General features: G+C 37.3%; 1 protein-coding gene across 1 annotated transcript in view; it reads left to right on the top strand.

The window, feature by feature from the left end:
* Window positions 1-8374: 8374 nt before the first annotated feature.
* spag6.S (sperm associated antigen 6 S homeolog) overlaps window positions 8375-21884 on the top strand; it is a 79121-nt gene continuing 65611 nt past the window's right edge. Inside the window, exons 1-3 of the mRNA XM_018269101.2 lie at window positions 8375-8680; window positions 13167-13262; window positions 19363-19529. Coding sequence (XP_018124590.2) covers window positions 8476-8680; window positions 13167-13262; window positions 19363-19529 — 468 coding nt within the window. The 5' untranslated portion in view covers window positions 8375-8475. The remainder of the gene's footprint in view (window positions 8681-13166; window positions 13263-19362; window positions 19530-21884) is intronic.

Below are 21884 nucleotides of genomic sequence, written 5' to 3'. Positions count from 1 at the left end.
ATATATCTATATATCTATATATCTATATATATATATATATATCTCTCTCTCTCTCTCTCTCTCTCTCTCTCTCTCTCTCTCTCTCTCTCTCTCTCTCTATATATATAATCTGTAACTGTTGTAAATTGCTTTATTGAACTGAATATACTCCCATTCGTCTGGGTGTAAATTGTTATATTAGTTGATACATTTGTTATATTTGTCTCTGCTGATCACAATCCCTGAGTTTCATGAAAGGGGTTGTTCACCTTTAAATTAGCTTTTATTATGATGTAGAGAGTGATATTCTAAGATAATTTGCAATTGGTTTTCATTTGTTATTATTTGTGGTTTTGGGGTTATTTCACTTTTTATTCAGCAGCTCTCCAGCTTGCAATTTAAGCAATCTGGTTGCTAGGGTCCAAATGATAAAACTCTTTAAAAACTAACTTTTAAAGACACTTATATTTAAAGGGGTCGTTCACCTTTGAGTTACCTTTTAGTATGATGTAGAGAGTGACATTCTGAGACAATTTACAATTGGTTTTCATTTTTCATTATTTGTAGTTTTTGAGTTATTTAGCTTTTTTGTTCAGCAAGTCTCCAGTTTGCAGTTTCCATTATCCAGTTGCTAGGATCCAAATTACCCTAGCAGCCATACATTGATTTGAATAACAAACTGGAATATTGAAAGGAGAGGCCTGAATATAAATACGATGAATAAACAAAACATTTGTAGAGAATTTGGATTTAGAAGGGATCAGCAATGCCCATTTGAAAGCTGCTAAGAGTCAGAAAAAAAGCAAATAATTCTAAAACTACTAAAAAAAATAATGAAGGCCAATTGAAAAGTTGCTTAGAATTAGCCATTATTCAATTAACTTAAATGTGAACCGGCAGCTGTTAGAATTGATACAAAAGTTACTAATATTCCACAATTACTGCAAAGAAATGTATTTATTCATTGTATCAACTAAATGTAGCAAATTGTAACAGTTCAGATCCTCCTGGATCACTGAGCTGCCAGACTGAGAAACTAACATTAAACTTCATACTTACATTTTAGGAAACGGTTATTTCTGTAGTATCTGAAAACAACTGAACTGAAGTGTGGGGATAACAGCAGGTATGTGGGTACTTAGGGTAATGGCAGAAGTCAGTTGGACCGAGTAGCAGTCTAAAGCAGGGGGAAATCTCATCACCTCTCATTCGACTGCTCGAGGACTGGGTACAACAAATGGCACTTTAATTTAATTCTATTTTAATGTCTCTGCTTTATTCAAAGCCCCAGCATGTACAAGAAGCTCTTATATCTTACTACCAAGGCAACTGACTTTACCCTTTTCTTCCCTGTTTAGCATTGGAACCTCCGTGTGCTTTGAACACATTCCTATTAATAAAACACTGAGCAGAGGAAAGGCTGGATCCGTGTATTAGTGTCGGGCCTGTAGCCTGGGAGTCTCCCCAAGGTGCCAACTAATGACTCGTACTGATGGCAAAGCCACGTGTCAGCTTTTTTATACAATTCCCGAACAAAGCAGCGTCATGTGTGTGTAACATTCTGTATTATTTCATTTACATCATAGTTCTTCCCCAAATCTTGATATTGAGACTATCTCAGGCTTGGGCCACTTTTTCTCCCATATCAGAAGGAATCACGACAAACCTGACCATTTTGCTTTAAAATGACACAGTAATGGCGTTTGTTTGCCAGCTGCCATTTATTTAACTGAAACTGTCAGTGTTTGGTGTAACTGTCCGGGTCCAGTCCTGTTCTGCTCCCTCCACCATGTCCTCTCCCTATTTACTTCCAATCTCCACATCATTGTCAGTAAGATTAAAGGAGCCTGTCCCCATTGCACAAAACGCGTAAGGCCTTTGCTGTGATGTTTTTTTTACTACATCTATTTCTGAAGTGTGATCCAGTTTGTGCCAGCCCATCCCTATTTTTCTACTTGCTACATTGCCTTTCTGAGCTGAAAGTTTGGGGTTTGTGCACCTGGATCCAGTTTGCTTGGGTAAGTTAACCCCAAAATTACTAACCAAATACATAGGCACTGAACATTTTTCTATATATGTATTCCTGAAGGGGTTGTTAACCTTTAAACTAACATTTAGTATGATATAGAGAGTGATATTCCGAGACAATTTGCAATTGGTTTTCATTTTATTATTTCTGTTTTTTGAGTTGTTTAGCTTTTTATTCAGCAGCTCTCCAGTTTGCAATGTCAGTAATCTGATTGCTAGGGTCCAAATGACCCTAGCAACCACCCACTGATGTGAATAAAAGACTGGAATATGAATAGGAGAGGCCTGAATACATAAATGATTAATAAATTGTAGCAATAACAATACATTTGTAGCCTTACAGAACATTTGTTTTTTAGATGTGGTCAGTGAACCCCCCCCCCCTCATTTGAAATCTGGAAAGAGTTAGAAGAAGGCAAATAATTAAAAAACTATAAAAACAATGAAAACCAATTGAAAAGTCGCTTAGAATTGGCCATTTTATAACATACTAAAAGTGAACTTGAAGGTGAACCACCCCTTTAACTTGGCCTTAAAATGACACAGCAATAGCGCTTGTTTCCCAGCTGCCATTTATTTAACTTAAACTGTCAGAGTGTTCGGTGTAACTTTCCGGGTCCAGTCCTGTTCTGATCCCTCCACCACGTCCTCTCCCTAGTTACTTCCAATCTCCACATCATTGTCAGTGAGATTAAATGCAAGAAAACAGACATTACAAAACAGTCGCTACAATTATGTCTCCCCCATATTTGTAAATATGATTTGTGGAGGGAAAGAAAAACATCCCATGTCCCTTTCCTCTGTCTTTAAAATACTATGATACATAATAATAATCTATTGATATTCTCTTTTCAATCACTTTTTATTTTATTTACCAGCCTCAGCTGAGCAGAGTGTAGGAGAGTAGGTACCACCCAGCGCTTTGATCCTCCCCAGCGCAATGTCGCTGCTTATTTGCACAGGATGTTAGTAGCGGCGGAGGCGCAATCATCTAATGGAGAAATATCGGAGAGGCAATAAGAATATTGCAGGCCTAAAATGCATTTCTGCCGGCCCTCGGTTATCCCCTAAGTGTACCCCGCTCTCATTGTGTTGGCCATCACGTGTCCCCTCAGCGCCCCCCTTTGCTCCTCGCAGTGGATCTGGCAGAGATGTTGCTGCTTTTCTTTGCTTCAGTCCAACCCACCGGCCCTGGCTCATTTCTCCCACTCAGACTCTGCGCTCAAGGACCAAAGATCTGCGCAACGACGCTTTATCTGCCTCTAATGTGCAGACCTACAGCTCCCGCAGCCAAAAGACCAATCTAGTAGGTTATGGGCTGACATGTAATCACATAGCTGTTTATACTGGGAATACAATCTCTATTCTGGTGCCAAATATTACTGAAACAAATCCCTTGATTTACTGTGAGAGCCGAGGGAGACAATGTACCCATCGCCCGACCCCAGTCTGCAAGGATTCTCTGAACCATAACCAGGATCATTCCTATTTCACTCCTTTGTACCATTAGCCTTCTCACCGCTTTATATTATCTGTATGGGGAATGATGATTCATGAGTGACCTAGAAACCCTATTTATTGAGTAATTAAAGCATGCAATGGACACAATGGGCATTGCTCTTACATTGTAATATTTATCTAGATGGATCAGTCCTGGATATCAACTCTCAGCTTCTAATAACTAAAAGCAATAGGATCCTTGGCAAAAAAATGCTTTATTTATTAGTTTAAAATGTGATATTATTAAGCCTGTGTCTAATTAATGTTCATTATTCAAAAAAAAAAAGTCTAATCATATTAAAATTGTAAATATGGTATTATTAAGCCTGGGTCTAAGGGGTTTCCCCTTACTTAAATGCTTAAATAACACATAATGCACATTATTCAAAAAAAGAAAAAAAAAGGCTAATAATATTAAAATGGTAAATATGGTATTATTAAGCATGTGTCTAAGGGGTTTCCCCCACTAGACTTACTTAAATGCTTAAATGACACATAATGTTCATAATTAATAAAAAAAAGTCTAATCATAGTAAAATGGTAAATATGGTATTATTAAGCCTGTGTCTAAGGGATTCCCCCCCCCCCCCCCACTGGACTTACTTAAATGCTTAAATGACACATAATGTACATTATTAATAAAAAAAAAGTCTAATCATATTAAAATGGTAAATATGGTATTATTAAGCCTGTGTCTAAGGGGTTTCCCCCACTGGACTTACTTAAATGCTTAAATGACACATAATGTACATTATTAATAAAAAATGGTAAATATGGTGTTATTAAGCCTGTGTCTAAGGGGTTTCCCCCCACTGGACTTACTTAAATGCTTAAATGACACATAATGCACATTATTAATAAAAACAAAAGTCTAATCATAGTAAAATGGTAAATATGGTATTATTAAGCCTGTGTCTAAGGGGGTTTCCCCCCACTAGACTTACTTAAATACTTAAATGACACATAATGTGTATTATTAAAAAAAAAAAGTCTAATCATATTAAAATGGTAAATATGGTATTATTAAGCCTGTGTCTAAGGGGTTCCCCCCACTGGACTTACTTAAATGCTTAAATGCCAATGTAATAATGTACATTATTAATAAAAAATGGTAAATATGGTATTATTAAGCCTGTGTCTAAGGGGTTTCCCCCCACTGGACTTACTTAAATGCTTAAATGACACATAATGCACATTATTAATAAAAACAAAAGTCTAATCATATTAAAATGGTAAATATGGTATTATTAAGCCTGTGTCTAAGGGGTTCCCCCCACTGGACTTACTTAAATGCTTAAATGCCACATAATGTACATTATTCAAAATTAAAATGGTAAATATGTTTAAATGTGACTCTTTAAAAGAGATGCTTCAGTACCAGCCCCACAAAATTTATATTCAGTCCTGATTTCCTTTTTATATGGCAAAAAGCACAGTGACTATTCTGGGGAAAATCACCAGCATTCTAACTCACTATCAATTACTCATTTAGGTTACATGATTAATTAATTGCATTGATCCATGATCTCCAATCATTTATAAGGCAGATCACAAGCTTCCCTGCTTTGATATTTTATAATTTATAAATGATACTTAGAACCAGTTTATTTCAAGACATTGTAATGTGAGTACAAACCTGGTGTCATTTAAAAAGTAAATTGTATAGTGTTCATGCAGGAATATATAACACAACTAAGCACAATATAAATATATTCATAAATAAAAATACAATCAGAAATACATTTATAAAATCCATGTAAATTCCCCCTACATTTTTACAAGGGTGGGGGGGAGAACTGATTCTATGATTTCATAGTGGAACATGAATAGGAATTTGGTATCTGAGTTTATTAAATGGACATGACTCTAGACAGAGGCCTCCTGAATCTGCCTTCATATCTCTTAAAATCACATTTAGTATTAATGTGTCCAGTAAAAAAAAACATTATTCAAGTTGGCCTATAATTATCTTAATTATCTTACAGTGAAATACTGAGTGTCAAACGTAATAAAATAATTACAAAATAAAAGCAGAATTTGGTGAAATATAAGTTCTTGCTCCAGAACAGACAGTCCCAATATAATGGAAAAAATTATCAGATTGCAGCACTGATGCTTTTAAATGTAGAGTATAATCGAAGCTCGGGAACATTACCAGTCTGAATGTGAGACATTTTCCTCTTTATTATTATTATTCTCTTTATGAGGAATTTCATTTTCATAGACAGAATGTCACATTTTCTTTAGCATTAGAGGCCTCAGACTCTGAAACTGAAATCCTTTCCAGCTACACTATTTCATAAGAAGTTGTACATACTATATTGCTGATCAAACCTTATTTCATGCTATTCATTATATGTAAAAATTAAGCATTTTCCAGCTCAGTTACTTTTTATATATTATAGTACCCCATGGCTGCATTCCATCAATCATTTCTAAATGGTTACATTTTGCTCTGTCTTCTTTCATTTTTTTAAAAATACTCTTCTCTTATAGCATAGGCCTAAAATATTTCCATTGTCAATGCCCTAAGACAAATAAATATAAATATCTATATATATCTATATCTATCTATCTATCTATCTATCTATCTATCTATCTATATATATATATATATATATTTTATATATATATATATATATATATATATATATATATATATATATATATATATATATATATATATATATCATAGGCCTAAAATATTTCCATTGTCAATGCCCTAAGACAAATATATATATATATATATATATATATATATATATATATAAAAAACAAGCATTTAGCAGCACTCGCTCAATATTGGCTTAACAAGTGATTGTTGGTGCAAAGCCTCATAGGGGAAGTTCTGTTTCCTTCCCACACAAAATATACAATGTATCCAGACAAGAAGGAGGCAGCACTCGCTTTTGAAAATTCAGTGAAAATAGTGTTTTAAAAATTTACAAAAGTTCACAAATAAGCATCATATACGACCTGATGATACAAAGAAAAAAAAAAAAAAAAAAAAAAAATATATATAATGTTCAAAGTGGACCAGCACACCGAAGTTTTCAATCAAAAGAGTTTTTTTTCAATATCACTCATGTGTCCAACGTTTCGGCCCACATTAGGGCCTTTATCAAGGGGCCGAAACGTTGGACACATGAGTGATGTTGAAATAAAACTCTTTTGATTGAAAACTTCGGTGTGCTGGTCCACTTTGAACATTGTATACGCTGATTGACCAAGCACCCACATTCGACTAACAAGGAAGGAGTGCAGGTACTTTGTGAATGCATATATATATATATATATATATATATATATATATATATATATATATAGCAGTGTTTATTTAGGAGCTGCAGATTTTGCACTGCTATTATTCCCAAAAGCTTGATGCACACAATGTATACATACAAATACAGTTTACAATACAATATTGTGACGAATAAGGAAATATGTTGGACTGATATATCCTTTAAAATAAATTGATTTTTCTCTGATCATTTATGCAATGTGTGCTATAATATTATACACACATATATATATATTTAGAGAGAGAGAGAGAATTGGGAGAGAATAGTGAATAATCAATGTGGAAGAAAACAGAGCACAGCACCCATCAGGTCTTTATAAAGTGAAAAAAGTTTATTGTCCAGGCTTGTAACTAACGATTTTTTCACTTTTTAAAGACCTAGTAAATGCTATGCTATGTTTTCTTCTACATTTTTTATTCACTAGCACCTGGGGATATGATTTTTAGTGGTATGTACTCCTTTCAGTACAGTATGTATGTATATATATATATATATCTGTGTGTGGGCACTCCAACTTGTATAAATTGGGTGCAGTATCAAAAATGAAATGCACACTGGTAGAAGCAGCCACACACTGTATTGTAAAATAGATTTCAAATATGTATATGAGGCAGGGCCCAGTTACCATTTTTTTTTGTTTTCTTGTTTTACTGCAGTAGAAATTCATGATGACAAGGATGATGATATGATCCTATGGATAAATGATCCAGTGCTGTATAAAATGCTAAACACAGACACAAATACCTGTATATTGAGCACACACACACATAGATGAAGAACTTCATGGGAATGGTATGACTAGACAGTTTAGTTACTTGGCTGAGATACTTGTCACCACTCTATGATCTGTGCATTTTGTGCTGTCTGTTTTTGTGTTGGTATTCCAGCAAATAAATGTGGCTACTTCGGTACTGAAGAAGAAAAATAATGAATAAAAAAAAAGAATAAACTATTTGGAGTGTAAATAAGACAGAGAGTGGAGAGGCTGGTGGTGGGTGAGTAATGAGGGCACTGGGATTGTACCTGGAAGAACCTGTAACAAGGTGATGATGGAGGGAGTGGAAGGAACTATGAGGAGTAGGGGGGGGGCAAATGAGGACACATATTATACACAATAATTACACACGAGTTGTTCTGTACATTTAGCACACACGTTGCTAGTTTACAGTCAGCAGGTTATAGATTGACACACACCTCGCGCTCTATTCAGGCCTCTCTCGGCACAAGCTACACCCGTGTAATGGGACGGGCCACCTTCCCCGGTATTCCCCGGCCGCACTGTGTGTTGGGAGTTGTAGTGAAAACCCTCAGTGAAATGTTTTGCTACCAAATAAATTTTATTTATTATGACGCCTCTGAAAATGCAGTGGGGCAGAAATAATGTATGTGCTGCTCCCCAGAAAGCACTGAACTACAGTTCCCAGCAGGGCAGGCTGAAGATTTCTGGCCTAACTCGGCACGTCACAGGGCTCGCTGACACTGGCAAGAAGCTGCTTCAACCTGCCCTTTGGTCACCATAGCGACCGTCACGCAACCCCTCCCTCCTGGCACCATAGCGTTGGGACGTACCATCTGTTCGGAGCAAGATGGGGGACAGAGGAATCAGGCAGGAGAACGATGTTGTCAAAACAACCAGTTCAACACGCGCCTGCAACTCCCCCATTTAATGGCGAACTTTGGTTCGTCCATTCCCGCCACTGTTGCCATGGAGACGCATACACTGTTAGGCGCAAGCTACGATGCATCCTGGATACCAACCAATACTGGGGCCCGAACGCATTTACTAGTTAGTGGCCCTCATTCGCTCCTGTACCGATACTTCTCGTCATCCGATACCGCCGGAGCCATGAGCCAGCGCCAGGTTCTTCAAGGTCATTTACTTTTTTATAAAGCTATTTTGTTTCCTTATTTCATACTGCCCATTGACTTCCATAGGAATATGTTTCCCACTGCTTTTTCTGACTGGAGCTGTGGGGTCTCCACAAGCTGCACTTTATGCATTTATTTATTTAAAGGGGTTGTTCACCTTTAAATTAACTTTTAGTATGATGTACAGAGGGACATTCTGACACAATTTGCAATTGGTTTACATTTTTATTATTTGTAGTTCGAGTCATTTAGCTTTTTATTCAGCGGTGCTCCAGTTTGCAATCTGGTTGCTAGGGTCCAAATCTCCCTAGCAACCATGCATTGATTTAAATAAGAGATAATTTCGAATAGGAGAGGGACTGAATAGAAAGATGAGTAATAAAAAGTAGCAATAACCATACATTTGTAGCGTTACAGAGCATTTGTTTTATTGATGGGGTCAGCGACACCCATTCGAAAGATCGACAGAGTCAGAAGAAGAAGGTAAATAATTTAAAGTCAATTGAAAATTTGCCATTAGACATTCTATACCATATTAAATTTAATAGAAAGGGGAACCATTCCTGCTTTTTGTACAGTAACAGGCTTTATTGAAGCAGCCGATGCCTGTGTCACATCAATTATTTCATCTTCTATGTGTAATTAGTGCTAGATTACAATAATGATCTGTGAATATTTATATATAACAGGTATGCAAGGACTCTGCGTGTGCCTCTCAATTGTGCCCCTACAGTGTGTTATTACAGCAATACTGGTGCTTTGTGGAATTTATACAAATTACACACACACACCATCTAATTAATGCAAACATTTATCATGTACTGAACTTCAAGGCCAATTTATTAATGAAAATCAAGAGAACATGCTCTGGATTGTGGGCAGAAAGGTGGCACAATTAGGGATGCACCTAATCCACTATTTGGGATTCTTCCGAATCCCCCAATCCTTGGTGAACGATTCGGCCGAATACCGATCAGAATCCTAATCTGCATATGCAAATTAGGGTCAGGAAAGGAAAAAGTGGAAAAAAATCTTCTTTTGTGACGAAAAGTCACGTGATTTCCCTACCCGCCCCTAATTTACATATGTAAATTAGGATTTGGATTTGGTTAGGCCAGGCACAAGGATTCACCCAAATCCGAATCCTGTTGAATAAGGCTGAATCCCGAACCGAATCCTGGATTTGGTGCATCCCTAGTCACAATGGTGCTAGGGCTCTAGGTTTGATTCCAGGCAGGGCACAATCTACAAGGTGTTTGTACGTCCTTCTTGTGTTTGTGTGGGGTTCCACCCATGCTCCAAATACATACAGAATTGGCTCCTTATAAAATAGTGTGTGTGAATGTGATAAGTACCTTAGATGTACATTCTACTGGTGTTACATTAGGAAATATCACTTTCCATAACCAGTGTGTGTGTGTGTGTATAATGGGCACAGGTCCGGACTGAGAATTAAAATAGGCCCTGGCATTTCAGATACACAGAGGCCCAATCAGCCCACGCAGAGGCCCAAACAGCCCCCACCAGCCCATTAAATAATGACTTTCTATGACAACTTATAGCAGCCCCTCTGGCATTTGCGAGAACCTACAGATTGCCAGTCCGGGTATGCCGCAGTGAACATAAGGGGCACATTTATCAAGGGTCGAATTTCGAATTCATGTGAGTTTTTCAAACTCCCTAGAATTCGAATGAATTCAACTTGGGCAAATTTAATAATAAAATCAAATTTTCAAAACTCGGAAGAATTTAAACGACCCAAAAACTCGAATCAAATTCGATCAAACTCGATAAAAAACTTGAATGTCAGGAAGGTTTCAAACATCTCCAAATTGATCCCTGGACCTCTCCCATTGACTTAAACAGTAATCTGCAGGTTTAAGGTGGCGAATTTTGTTTCTTAAAGGGCCAGAATATAATAAATCTCGAAATTCAAATCTTCCAGTTTGCATAATTCCCTAGTTGAATTTGACCATAAACAAAATCCTAATTTGAATTTTCAATTCGACTCTTAATAAATCTGCCCCTAAGTGTGTTGGTGAAAGAGCAATAGCGGCGTGTGACACTAAGGGGGTTATTTAACAAAGTCCGAATACCAAAAACTCGAAAAATTCAAGCTTTTTACAATAAAATCTGGAAAAAAAAATACTCAAATTTTTCGGGATTTATTAAACCCCAAGGCTGCAAAAAGTCAGAATCCGAAAATCCAGCATCTCAGACCACCCAGGGGTTGTATATAAGTCAATTGGAGAGGTCCTTATCCTATTTTGAGGTTTCTGTCGTCTGTGGTAGAATTAGCCCAAAAATCCTATTATTTCTGACTTTTCTGGCAAAAATATGAAAAATTTGATCTTTTTTTGTACGTTTTTTCCTGTTTTTTTCACAAACTGATTAATTTGTGTTTTTTTTTTTAAATTCAAATTTGCTTTTATTGAAATACAAACAAAAGTACATACATACGTACCGGGTACATCATAATTTGTGCTTTTTTAATAATAAATAAGGTAAAATGGTGGTTTCTAGTTTGGTCGGACTTTTTTTTAATTTAAACAAACTTCAGATTTTGATAAATAACCCCCTAAGTGAACATGAAGCAGGGAAATGACTTCTGGGATTCGCTGTGCAGTTAGTGTAACACATGTTCATAGGAGCGAAAGAAGCTTTCTCACTGCAGTGTCCAGTAGCTAGGGGGCACTCCTAGGATGTTATCAGTGACCTCCTATAGGCCAACCACTAGCAGAACACAGCTCCCGGCTTATTGATCTCTGTCCGCTACATCATATATCCTTCAATCAGCCTTTCTAATATACGATCAGGCCTGCTGTATGGCCATAAATACTCACATATAAGTTTGGTTTGATTTCTTCTTTTTAGAGATCTGGTCTACCTCCTGCTTCGAGGATGAAACCAGAATCTTTGCACTCTTTATGAGCAGCTACCCACCCAGGCCTGTTAGAATTACTGCTGAGAGTCAGAGCCATTAAAAAAAAAAGCTAAGGGTCTGTATGGATGCCAGCACAAATAATAATGCATAAACCGTTCCACTGAATAATCTCACTTACACTGTTATGTTAACACACACATATACAGCCAATCCACAAACATTAGGGCAACCACAGCTTCATGTTACCACAGCTGTCCACAGATATTCAGTCTCCAAGGCACACACAGCCGGTGCAGTGCATTCCACACACAGGAGGCACATTTATCAAGGGCCCAATTTCAAATTCATGTGAGTTTTTTTTTTAAAACTCCCATAAATTTAAAATTTGACCAAATTTAAAATTGAAAAATTCTCTAGCAATCATCACACAATATTTTGTGGCACAAGTGCAAATGTTATTTTTGTGGAACCTTTATATAATGTCATTGTTTGAATGTGGCCAAATCGTTTAAAGGATGCCGGTTACTTTCATTTTATGATCTTTAAAAAAAATTATTCTGTTGTGATATACGTCCTATAGCAATCCATTGTCAAAACCAAGGATCCATTATACCACTATAATCAGGCAGTAAGTACATGGATCCCTAGCCCCTATGTTTCCCGCACTCCTGGCTTGTGTTTCTTGAATGATGTATAATCGATGGATAAGCCACGGGTCACCCGCTTCCGGGCATAAAGAGTTGCTCCTGTGGACACTAGCCTCCGTGTTAATGGACCTTCCTCTAAGTGTGTTGAGCATGGAAGTTTATATTAATCTTTAAATCTTGATTTGTACGTAAACACAGGCACTGTAATATTTGGCAAATAAATGGCATTATTTAATGCAGCCTGGTGATGTAATGCTAGTTGTATAAATATGGCTTTACATTCAGGCAGGCTCACATCCCTTCATTTTCCCTGCCCCTCCTGAATACAGTAACCCTTTCCATTCCCATCCCGTTTCTGTGTTTCCCAGTATCCCTGCATTTTAAGCTTCCAATACAATTAGGTTTCAATGAAGAAGGGATCGGGATTAACATTCTAAATATTCTCCAAATTCCAAGCTCTGAGATCTGGAACATAATCACTGCAGTTGTCAGCCAATCACTTGTTGGAGATACCTGGATTTCACTTGTGGTTAATAAAGATGTTATAAAAATGGTTCATATGGTGCAATTAATACAATTAGAAAATAAACACTTGCTTTAAGGGTTGTTCACCTTCCAAATAGTTTTTTCAGTTGAGTTGTTTTCACATTGTTCACCATAACAAACGACTTGTTTCAATTACTCTCCATCTTTTATTTTTTTACCATTTTTTTCGGCTCAGTAGTCCACTACCCCCCCTCCCAGAGCTGCTTTAGAAGGTGAAAAATGAAACTTTGCACTTCAAAATGAGAAAAATGGTCACAAATAGAAAATAGAAAGTAATTGGAAAAAGTCTTTATTTCTGGTGAGATCTGAAACCAACTCAACTAAAAAAGTATTTGAAGGTGAACAACCCCTTTACTATAATTTTATTTTACTAATTCCTTTTTCTTCCTTATGGTTTGTTTTCTTTTACAGTTTTTGAGCAGTATCAGCGGGCCAGGACCCAGTTTGTCCAGACAGTTGCAGAGCTTGCTACACGACCCCAGAATATTGAAACATTGCAGAATGCAGGTAGGGTAACAATGGGATGTCCTGGATGTGGCACTTGAAAACAATCTGCTAGAATTTGCCAGTGGATTTTTTAGGAACTTTGTTTGCATTGTCTCTAATGGTATATAATGTCATAATTTTTCCCATACAAAATGTAATATTAAAGGGGAAGTTTATGTTTGTGATTTTGAGTTCATTGTTTATTACGTTTGCTTTTCTCTCTCAACCTTAAATACTTTTCAAGGTTAGATTTCAATTTCTAATGTTTCTATCAAGCCAATTGGCTATTCATAAGAGCTACATGTTAAATAAAGACATCTAAATTAAACACAAAAAATTAAAATAAATACAATACATTCAGTGCCTGAATAGAAAGACAAGTATATGATTAAAAATGACAGAGTATTTGTTTTTTAGATGGGGTCAGTGATCCTCATTTGAAAGCTGGAAAGAGACAGAAGAAAAAGGCAAATAATTTAGAAATCTGAAAGACTGAAAGTCACAAAAACAATGCAAATAAATAAAAGAATCAGAAAAACCCTTGTATTGCAAAATTATAATTAACATACAAAGATAATGCTATGATAGATCTAACAAAGGTTTTATCTTTGTGCCAGTATTTCTTTAAATTCACTGTTGTTATTGTAGGTGGATCTCAGAATAAGTTCTAGTGGGTGACTGTTCACGGCAACAATTTGTTGTGGCCGAATTATATTGTATTAGGTCTCATACTCTGTGAAAACAAATGAATAGTGTTTACGCTACACTAGGCTGAAAATAGAATTAGTGTGCACAGAGCCCTGGTCTTTGATTTTCCATAATGTAAATATTACACAGAATGCCTGTGTTACCTTTTAAATCAATTATTTTTGCCATCAGGTTTTCTTAGAATACAGAGTTATTAAGCTATTAAGTACACTCAGTCGTTGTACCTTGTACTATTCTACTACGTTTGACTTATATGCAGCATTCTGTGTGTGACTTGTATATAAAATGATTTTCTTGCAAACACAGAAGGTGCTTATTAATGCCAAATAAATCAGTTCTACAGTCAACCGTTCTGTTTTTCTTACACATTATTTACCAGCTGAGTGATCTGTAAATAAGCAATGTGACATGACAGTGAGCCATGTACTGTAATAACTGCATGCCCTTAATGCACTGGGGAGTACAATGCAAGCTTCATTATTTCCATTCTCCTTGGGGAGTCCATCCAGGTCCATGTGCCAGAATGGGAGCGTTATATGGTTGTATTCATACTGTTATAACAGCAGGGAAGCAACACATACATAATTCTGCTTGGGCTTTAGGCAGCATGAGTGTTTCATACATGATTATTTCATTTAAAAGGCTGGATTATTGTATATGCCTTTTGATGTGGAACACAAAAGGTTTCTGTTCTTGCAGTTATCATGGGTACTTCATATATCACATATCCGTCTTGGCTTAAACTCAGGGGAAAAAGCTGTACTCTGGGTCAGGATCTGAGCTTTTATGAGGAGACTGTAAAACAATCAAGTGAATTATGAAATCTTTGATATAAAATATTGTAAAATGATTTTCCTGAGTATATACACCAATTTATAGCAGAGTGCAGGTCCCTGGCTCACAGGGGAGGCCCATACACAAGTCAAGTTATAAATCAGGTAACTAACGTGCAGTCCAAGTGAGCCAAGTCATCTCAGGACATCATTCCATTTTCTGGTTATGTTCTTTATGCCTCTGCTATGGGAGAGCACACGTCCCATTCTGTACTCCTGATCCATGTAAGTACTGATGCACAAGGTCTCCAATGTAATAGAGGCCTAGAATAAGGATGAAACCATGTTAAAATGTACTTCAGTCATCTCACACATAGTTAAAGGGGAACTATCGCGAAAATAAAAATGTAATGTTAGCTTTAACATACTGAAATAAGAAACTCTTTAGCTACAATCAATTAAAAATTCTGTATGGTTTCTGAAATAATCAAGTTCATCTCCACTATTCCTCTCTCAGGATCTGTTTCTCTTCATTCTGTCTTCATGCATGAGTTGGGTGTCTGATAATCATTGACAGATCCAATATATCTTATAGTTGGGCTCCTTTTGCCTAGAAGATGTATTAGAGCTCACTCTATTAAAATACCAGACATCCTGTCTCTCTACATGCAGGATTTGTGCCTATTTTTTTAGATTTTGTTTGTACTGGAATCAGTTATTTGAGTGAGCTCTAATTTATCTGCTAGGAAAGGAAGCCCCCCTATAAAATATATTGGATCTAACTGTCAATGAATAGCTAACTGCTGCATGAAGACAGAATGAAATACAATCAATTAAAAATGCTGTACTGTTTCTGAAATAAACAAGTTTATATTCACTATTCCTCTCTCAGCATCTGTTTCATCTCATTCTGTCTTCATTCATGGATGAAGTGTCAGATGAATGATCCAATATATCTTATAGGGGGGCTCCTTTTGCCTAGAAGATGTATTAGAGCTCACTCTATTAAAATCACAAGCAATCCTGTCTCTCTACATGCAGGATTTGTGCCTATTTCTGAGCTTTCTGGAGAATGGGTTTCCTGATAACGGAACCCATACTTGTATAAACAAATACAATATAAATATATATAACTGAGCATTTAGAGTGACATAAAATAACATAATACTGTGTATAAAATATATGGTATTCTAATAAAAGGGGACCATTTGCCAATTGTTTTAAAGAAAACAAGCTCTTTTTCAGCAGGAATATCTTTTATTGCTAATACTGTATCTATCCTGTTCCTGTCCATTAATTTAGATGGGAAATGCCATATACAATATTATCCCAAACATTACATGTAGCTGAATGGTTTGTAGTGTATAAATATATCCTTGCCTACCTCTGTTAATAGTAACTTGCTCAGTAAATTGTTTATATGTAGGCAGCAATTAAGCAGAGTTTGCAAGCAACAGAGGCCTGTAATGGGAACAGTTGGTTAGAACATTAGTTTGCTTCCCTTGTAGGCCATCTCAATCGACCATGCACATTAAACCTTTTACAAGGCAAGTTAATCTATTAAACTGCAAAGAGAGGGAGAGAGATTGTTCGCTCGGGGAGGGCAGCTGTTCCTTTGAGCTATGTGGCAGTTGCTGCATCTTTCTTTGTGGCTCTGAAAAGTTAATTTTAAAAACTTTTGCAAAGTCAAGCAGGGAAGATCCTGTGAATCTAAATTATATAGAGAACAATAAATTTACCACTATTAGAAGCCTTGCTGGAAACATTGTTTGTGTCCACAACAGCCTTTTAAAATGAGCTGGAAGCATTTGATTCTTGACAAATTACAATACCATCTTCCAAAGTTGAGTTCCGAAATGGTCAGTTATTTTCTAAGTGTCAAACATTTTCAAAAGGCCGGCTTCCACTCACCTCATTTCATGAACTTGCTGGGCTTAAAGGAACAGCTCAGTGTAAATATGAAAACTGGGTAAACAGGCTGTGCAAAATAAAGAATGTTTCTAATATAGTTAGTCAAAAATGTAATGTATAAAGGCTGGAGTGACTGGATGTCTAACAAAATATAATAGAACAGTTTCTGCTTTTCACCTAGTGAGTGACTTTAAGGGGGGCCATATGGAACATAACTGTTCAGTGAATTTGCAATTGATCCTCAGCATTCAGCTCAGATTCAAATGCAACAGGTATGACCCATGTGCCCCCCCCCTCAAGTCACTGATTGGTTACTGACCATGGTAACCAATTACAAGCACTATACAGGTATGGGGCCTGTTATGCAGAATGCTCAAGAACTGGGGTTTGCTAGGTAAAGGATCTTTCTGTAATTTGGATCACCATACCTTAAAGGGGAACTATCATGAAAATGAAAATGTAATATAAGCCTCATCATACTGAAATAAGAAACTTTGTAAATATGATCAATTAAATATTCGGCATTGTTTCTGAAATAATCAGATTTAACTTCACTGTTCCTCTCTCAGCATCTGTTTCTCTTCATGCAGCAGTTGGGTGTCAGATATTCATTGACAGTTAGATCCAATATATCTTACAGGGGGGTTTCCTTTCCTAGCAGATGAATTAGAGCTCACTCAAATAACTGCCTTTTGCATAAATCCTTTCATGTAGAGAGACATGATGTCTGCTGACTTTAATAGAGTGAGCTCTAATACATCTTCTAGGTAAAAGGAGCCCCCCTAAAAGATATATTGGATCTTAAGCTGGCCATAGACTCAAAGATCCGCTCATTTGGCGACATCGCCAAACGAGCGGATCTTTCCCTGATATGCCACTAACTGCATGGCAATATCGGGGGTAATTCGATCGTTCGGCCATACGGCCGAAAGATCGAATTACGATACGCCAAGGGGCTCCGACGGGTCGGTCGGTTAAAAATCAAACCTTCCCGAACGATATCGTGGCCAGATATAGATCGGGAAGACCCGTCGGAAGCCCCCATACACGGGCAGATAAGCTGTCAAATTGGTCCAAACGACCGATATCGGCAGCTTTATCTGCCCGTGTATGGCCACCATAACTGCCAATGAATATCTAACACCCAACTCCTGATTCTGAGAGGGATAGTGAAGATAAACTTGATTATTTCAGAAATGGTACAGAATTTTTAATTGATTGTATTTAGAAAACTTTTTATTTCAGTATGCTGAAGCTAATATTAAATTTTCATTTTGGCAATAGTCCCCCTTTAATTTTACTAAAACTCATTTAAACATTAATTAAACTCAATAGGCTGGTTTTGCCTCAAATAAGGATTAATTATATCTTAGTTTGGATCAAGTACAATGTACTGTTTTATTATTACAGAGAAAAATGAAATCATTTTTAAAAATTGTAATTATTTGATTAAAATGGAGTCTATGGGAAATGGCCTTCCATTAATTCTGAGTTTTCTGGATAACATGTTTCTGGTTAATGGATTCCATACATGTATTAAAATCTGGATTTGGAGCTAGTATTTTGCAGTGCAGAGTGATGTGTCCTCATACAAAAAAAAGGCAGTTTTATTTCTTTATCTTTGCAGCAGTTAAAGCACTTTAGTGACTGGTCCAATCTCTAAGGAGCTCATCACGCAGTTATATTATGGGAAAGTGAGGGGTGAGATTTATGGTTGTATGGTAATTTTCCTGTTGCCGTGCAACTCTGCTGGAATTAAATAACCATATTTCTGCCACATTGATTCAACATTACTTAAAGTTGTAAATCTTGTACTCATTGCTTACTTATAAAACAACTGATAATTGTCTTGTTAGTTTTGTTATACTGAGGGTTCTATTACAAAGAGGAAATTGCGTATTGGGCACCATTTAAATCATTGGTGCTATGATACATTTTATTTTCTGGCAGGCTCCTCAAGTGTGTGGGCAAGGGTGTAATTTTGGCACACCACACTTTTCAAGCATTGTCCGCTGCATTTCTGTGTGGCACCAGTGTGTCACACACTAACAGGACAGTTAGCAAATAATAGTTCTTTGACACATACATTGTTTTATAATGTCAAATAATTTACTATAGCAGGGGTCCCCAACCTTTTTTACGGTGAGCCACACTCAAATGTAGAAAGAGTTGGGGAGCAACACAAGCATTAATAAAGAAAAACCTGGATTTGACAATTAAGGGCTGTGATTGGTTATTTGTGGACTGGAAGCCTACAGGAGCCTCTTTTTGGCAGTACAGCTGGTTTTTATGCAACCAAAACTTGCCTTCAAGCCTGGAAGCCGCTAGAATTGTCCTCTATGCTGTTAGTAAATCGGCAATGTCCCTGCGGATTGGGTTTCTTGTGAATTTTCACATGCGACGACCACTTTGCCCTTTAGTAAATCTGCCCCAATGACTTGCACCCAAAATTGCACTCTGCACTTCTGGTCATAATAAGCCCTTTGGTTTATATCACACCTGAGTGATTTCAGAGTAAAGCAGGAATTAGTCTGCATTTTGGCCTCCTAAGCTCAGAAAACATTTTAATTTATGCAGGAAGGTTTGTCCTTTTTTCTTTTAAGCTTCTACCATTTTAATTTCTATGGAATATATTTAATAACAGTAATCAAGTGAATATGTGTTTGAAAAGATTTTTCTATGTTAACAGCCTGATAAAAACTTGTATTTTTCTTTCCCTCTTCTGTAAGGCGTTATGTCTCTGCTACGGCCCCTTCTCTTGGACGTGGTCCCAACAATCCAGCAGACCTCTGCTTTGGCTCTCGGGAGACTTGCCAATTACAACGATGATCTGGCAGAAGCAGTTGTTAAAGGAGACATTCTCCCTCAGCTTGTGTATTCTCTGGCTGAACAGAACGTAAGCAATTACATTGCACTTTTATATTTGTTGTGCTTTTGTGTGTGGTTATATGCAAGACACATCTGTGGATTGTTGTCAATATCAGTAGATATTGAGATGGTTACCAGAAGATCATAGCGGCCTGTCATTGTCCATAAACAGCTCCATTAAGTCCTTCTTCCTGCACCAAATACACCATTGTTTTCTCTGGATGTAATACACTGAAGTTACATCTTCCAAGGCAGTGTAACATCTTACTGCTAGACCCTGATGTGATAAATAAAAGCAGACCCCATACCAGTATAGACTGGGCACCTTGTTTTTTTGTTACTGTTGGCCAGACGTTTATCACAGTTATTTATTTGCAACACATAGGGGTATATTTATCTAAAGATCACCACAGTCCTCTAGAGTGAAACTCCACCAATTTCCATTCATTTCTATGAGATTTTTAAAACCGTATTTATCAATGGGTGAACGTTTTTGATAAATATACCCCCATAGATCTCAGGAATCATAGGAGGCATAGGATAGTATTCATTTAAATGGGAATGAATAAACAGGATGGTGCACGGTAACATGTCTATAGCTGAGCTGGGATGCCTCACACGTTAAAACTACCCTCCAAAATTAGGCCACCACAGGGAATTAGCAAATGTACAGCTGTGTAGGCAGTGATCAGTTTATTAAGAGCAGTTTGTGCTCTAGCTCTCAGTTTGTGCTCTAATGTGTCTAATTAGTTTTATGTAGTAAAGTAAAAATTTGAAAGCAGAGATTTTACTAGTTGCTATAGGCAACTGCATTGGTGTAATTTAGCATGTATTGATGAGGAAAGAAGCAATGGTGTGGCCCCAAAAATATCTGAGGCTGAATTGTGCATTCCCCCACCGTGTAGGGAAATTTCCATCACTACAAAAGTGGCAGAGAATAGTCTCAACAGGTTTACCGTAGAGTTCTATGTAGTCACGTACAGCCAGTGCACTGATAGAGAAGTGTTGCTCAGCAAGAAATACTGGCAATTTCTGCAAGCAACAGAAGGGCTCTTTTTTTTGTATCTATAGCACTTTTGAAAATGACTCTCATAATGTAAGCAGTAATAAATAGTACTGTATATAGTATCTGATTTCATTCTGGGCTACAAAGGATCGTTACTGTTATTCTAACTCCCTATAGATCCTCTCAGTTATAATGGTGGCCATAGACGCAAAGATCCGCTCATTTGGCAACATCGCCAAATGAGCGGATCTTTCCCCGATATGCCATTAACGAGCATGGCTATATCGGGGGGTAATCTGATTGTTCGGCCGATTACGATGCGCAATGGACTTCGGCGGAATCGGTCGGGTCAAAATCAACCCTGACCGATTGACCAAACAACCAATCTCCGCCGGACGAAAGATGTCGGCACACGCCACACACGATCCGAAAATCGTGCGAATCCTCGATTCGTACGATAGGATCTGTGTGTCTATGGCCACCTTAAGTCTATTACAAATGAGTCCGCTGTAATAGATACAACCAATCCCAGATTCAACTTCACACAGGGCAAGCTATAGCACAGTGCTGATTGGTTGGCATCCTACAGGGCAAAAGTGCTGAGGTTTCAGCAAACATGACTACTTTCATTATTATACATTTGTTACTTCCACACAAATTAGCATCAGACAATTTAATTTTATTCCACACATTTTTGTTAAAAAAAATAAAAAAAAATAGAAAACTGAAATGTACCAAATGGATAAATCTTTATCCCCTGGATACACTTGGCGGAAGCACATTTGGCAGCAATTACAGATTGGAGTCTTTTGGGAAGAGATGCTGCCAATACTGCACACATAGATTTGTCTGTATTCTTTTCTACAAAACGGTTCCAGCCCTGGCAGGTTCCTTAGGGATCCCTGATGAACGTTCATGTCATGCCCTTCCACTGCCACCATGCTTCTCACTACCGATGATGTATGTTTTGTGATGTGTTGGCTTTGTTCCAATTCTAACACTTTGCATTCAGGCCATAAATAGAGATTTTGTCACATGGCTTCATTCATTCATTTGAATGGATCTATCCTCTTGCTAGGCGTTTTGTAAATCTCTTAGGTATGCAGCATGTGCTGACATTTTTGAGCCAATCAGCAGTGATTCTGTTGTGGACCTGGGCCTATTCCATGTGGTCTTGCGTATCAAGTTGATGTACCTGCTTCCTAGGTTAATGATATAAAATCTTGAGGACCAGAAACTAGTTAAGCCCTTATCTACGGTCCTGCAGCGGGTCGGGTACCTGCCGGTTACCCGCAAAAAAAGCGGGTACTCTGCGGGATGAGGGTAGGATTTTCGGATGCAGGTATAGATGTATGTCTGCGGGTCAGGTTGCAGGTC

This window comes from Xenopus laevis, chromosome 6S (genome assembly GCF_017654675.1).
Source record: "Xenopus laevis strain J_2021 chromosome 6S, Xenopus_laevis_v10.1, whole genome shotgun sequence".
NCBI lineage: Eukaryota > Metazoa > Chordata > Amphibia > Anura > Pipidae > Xenopus > Xenopus laevis.
The sequence above is the reverse complement of the archived record's forward strand: the minus strand, read 5'-3'. Positions and strand labels throughout refer to the sequence as shown.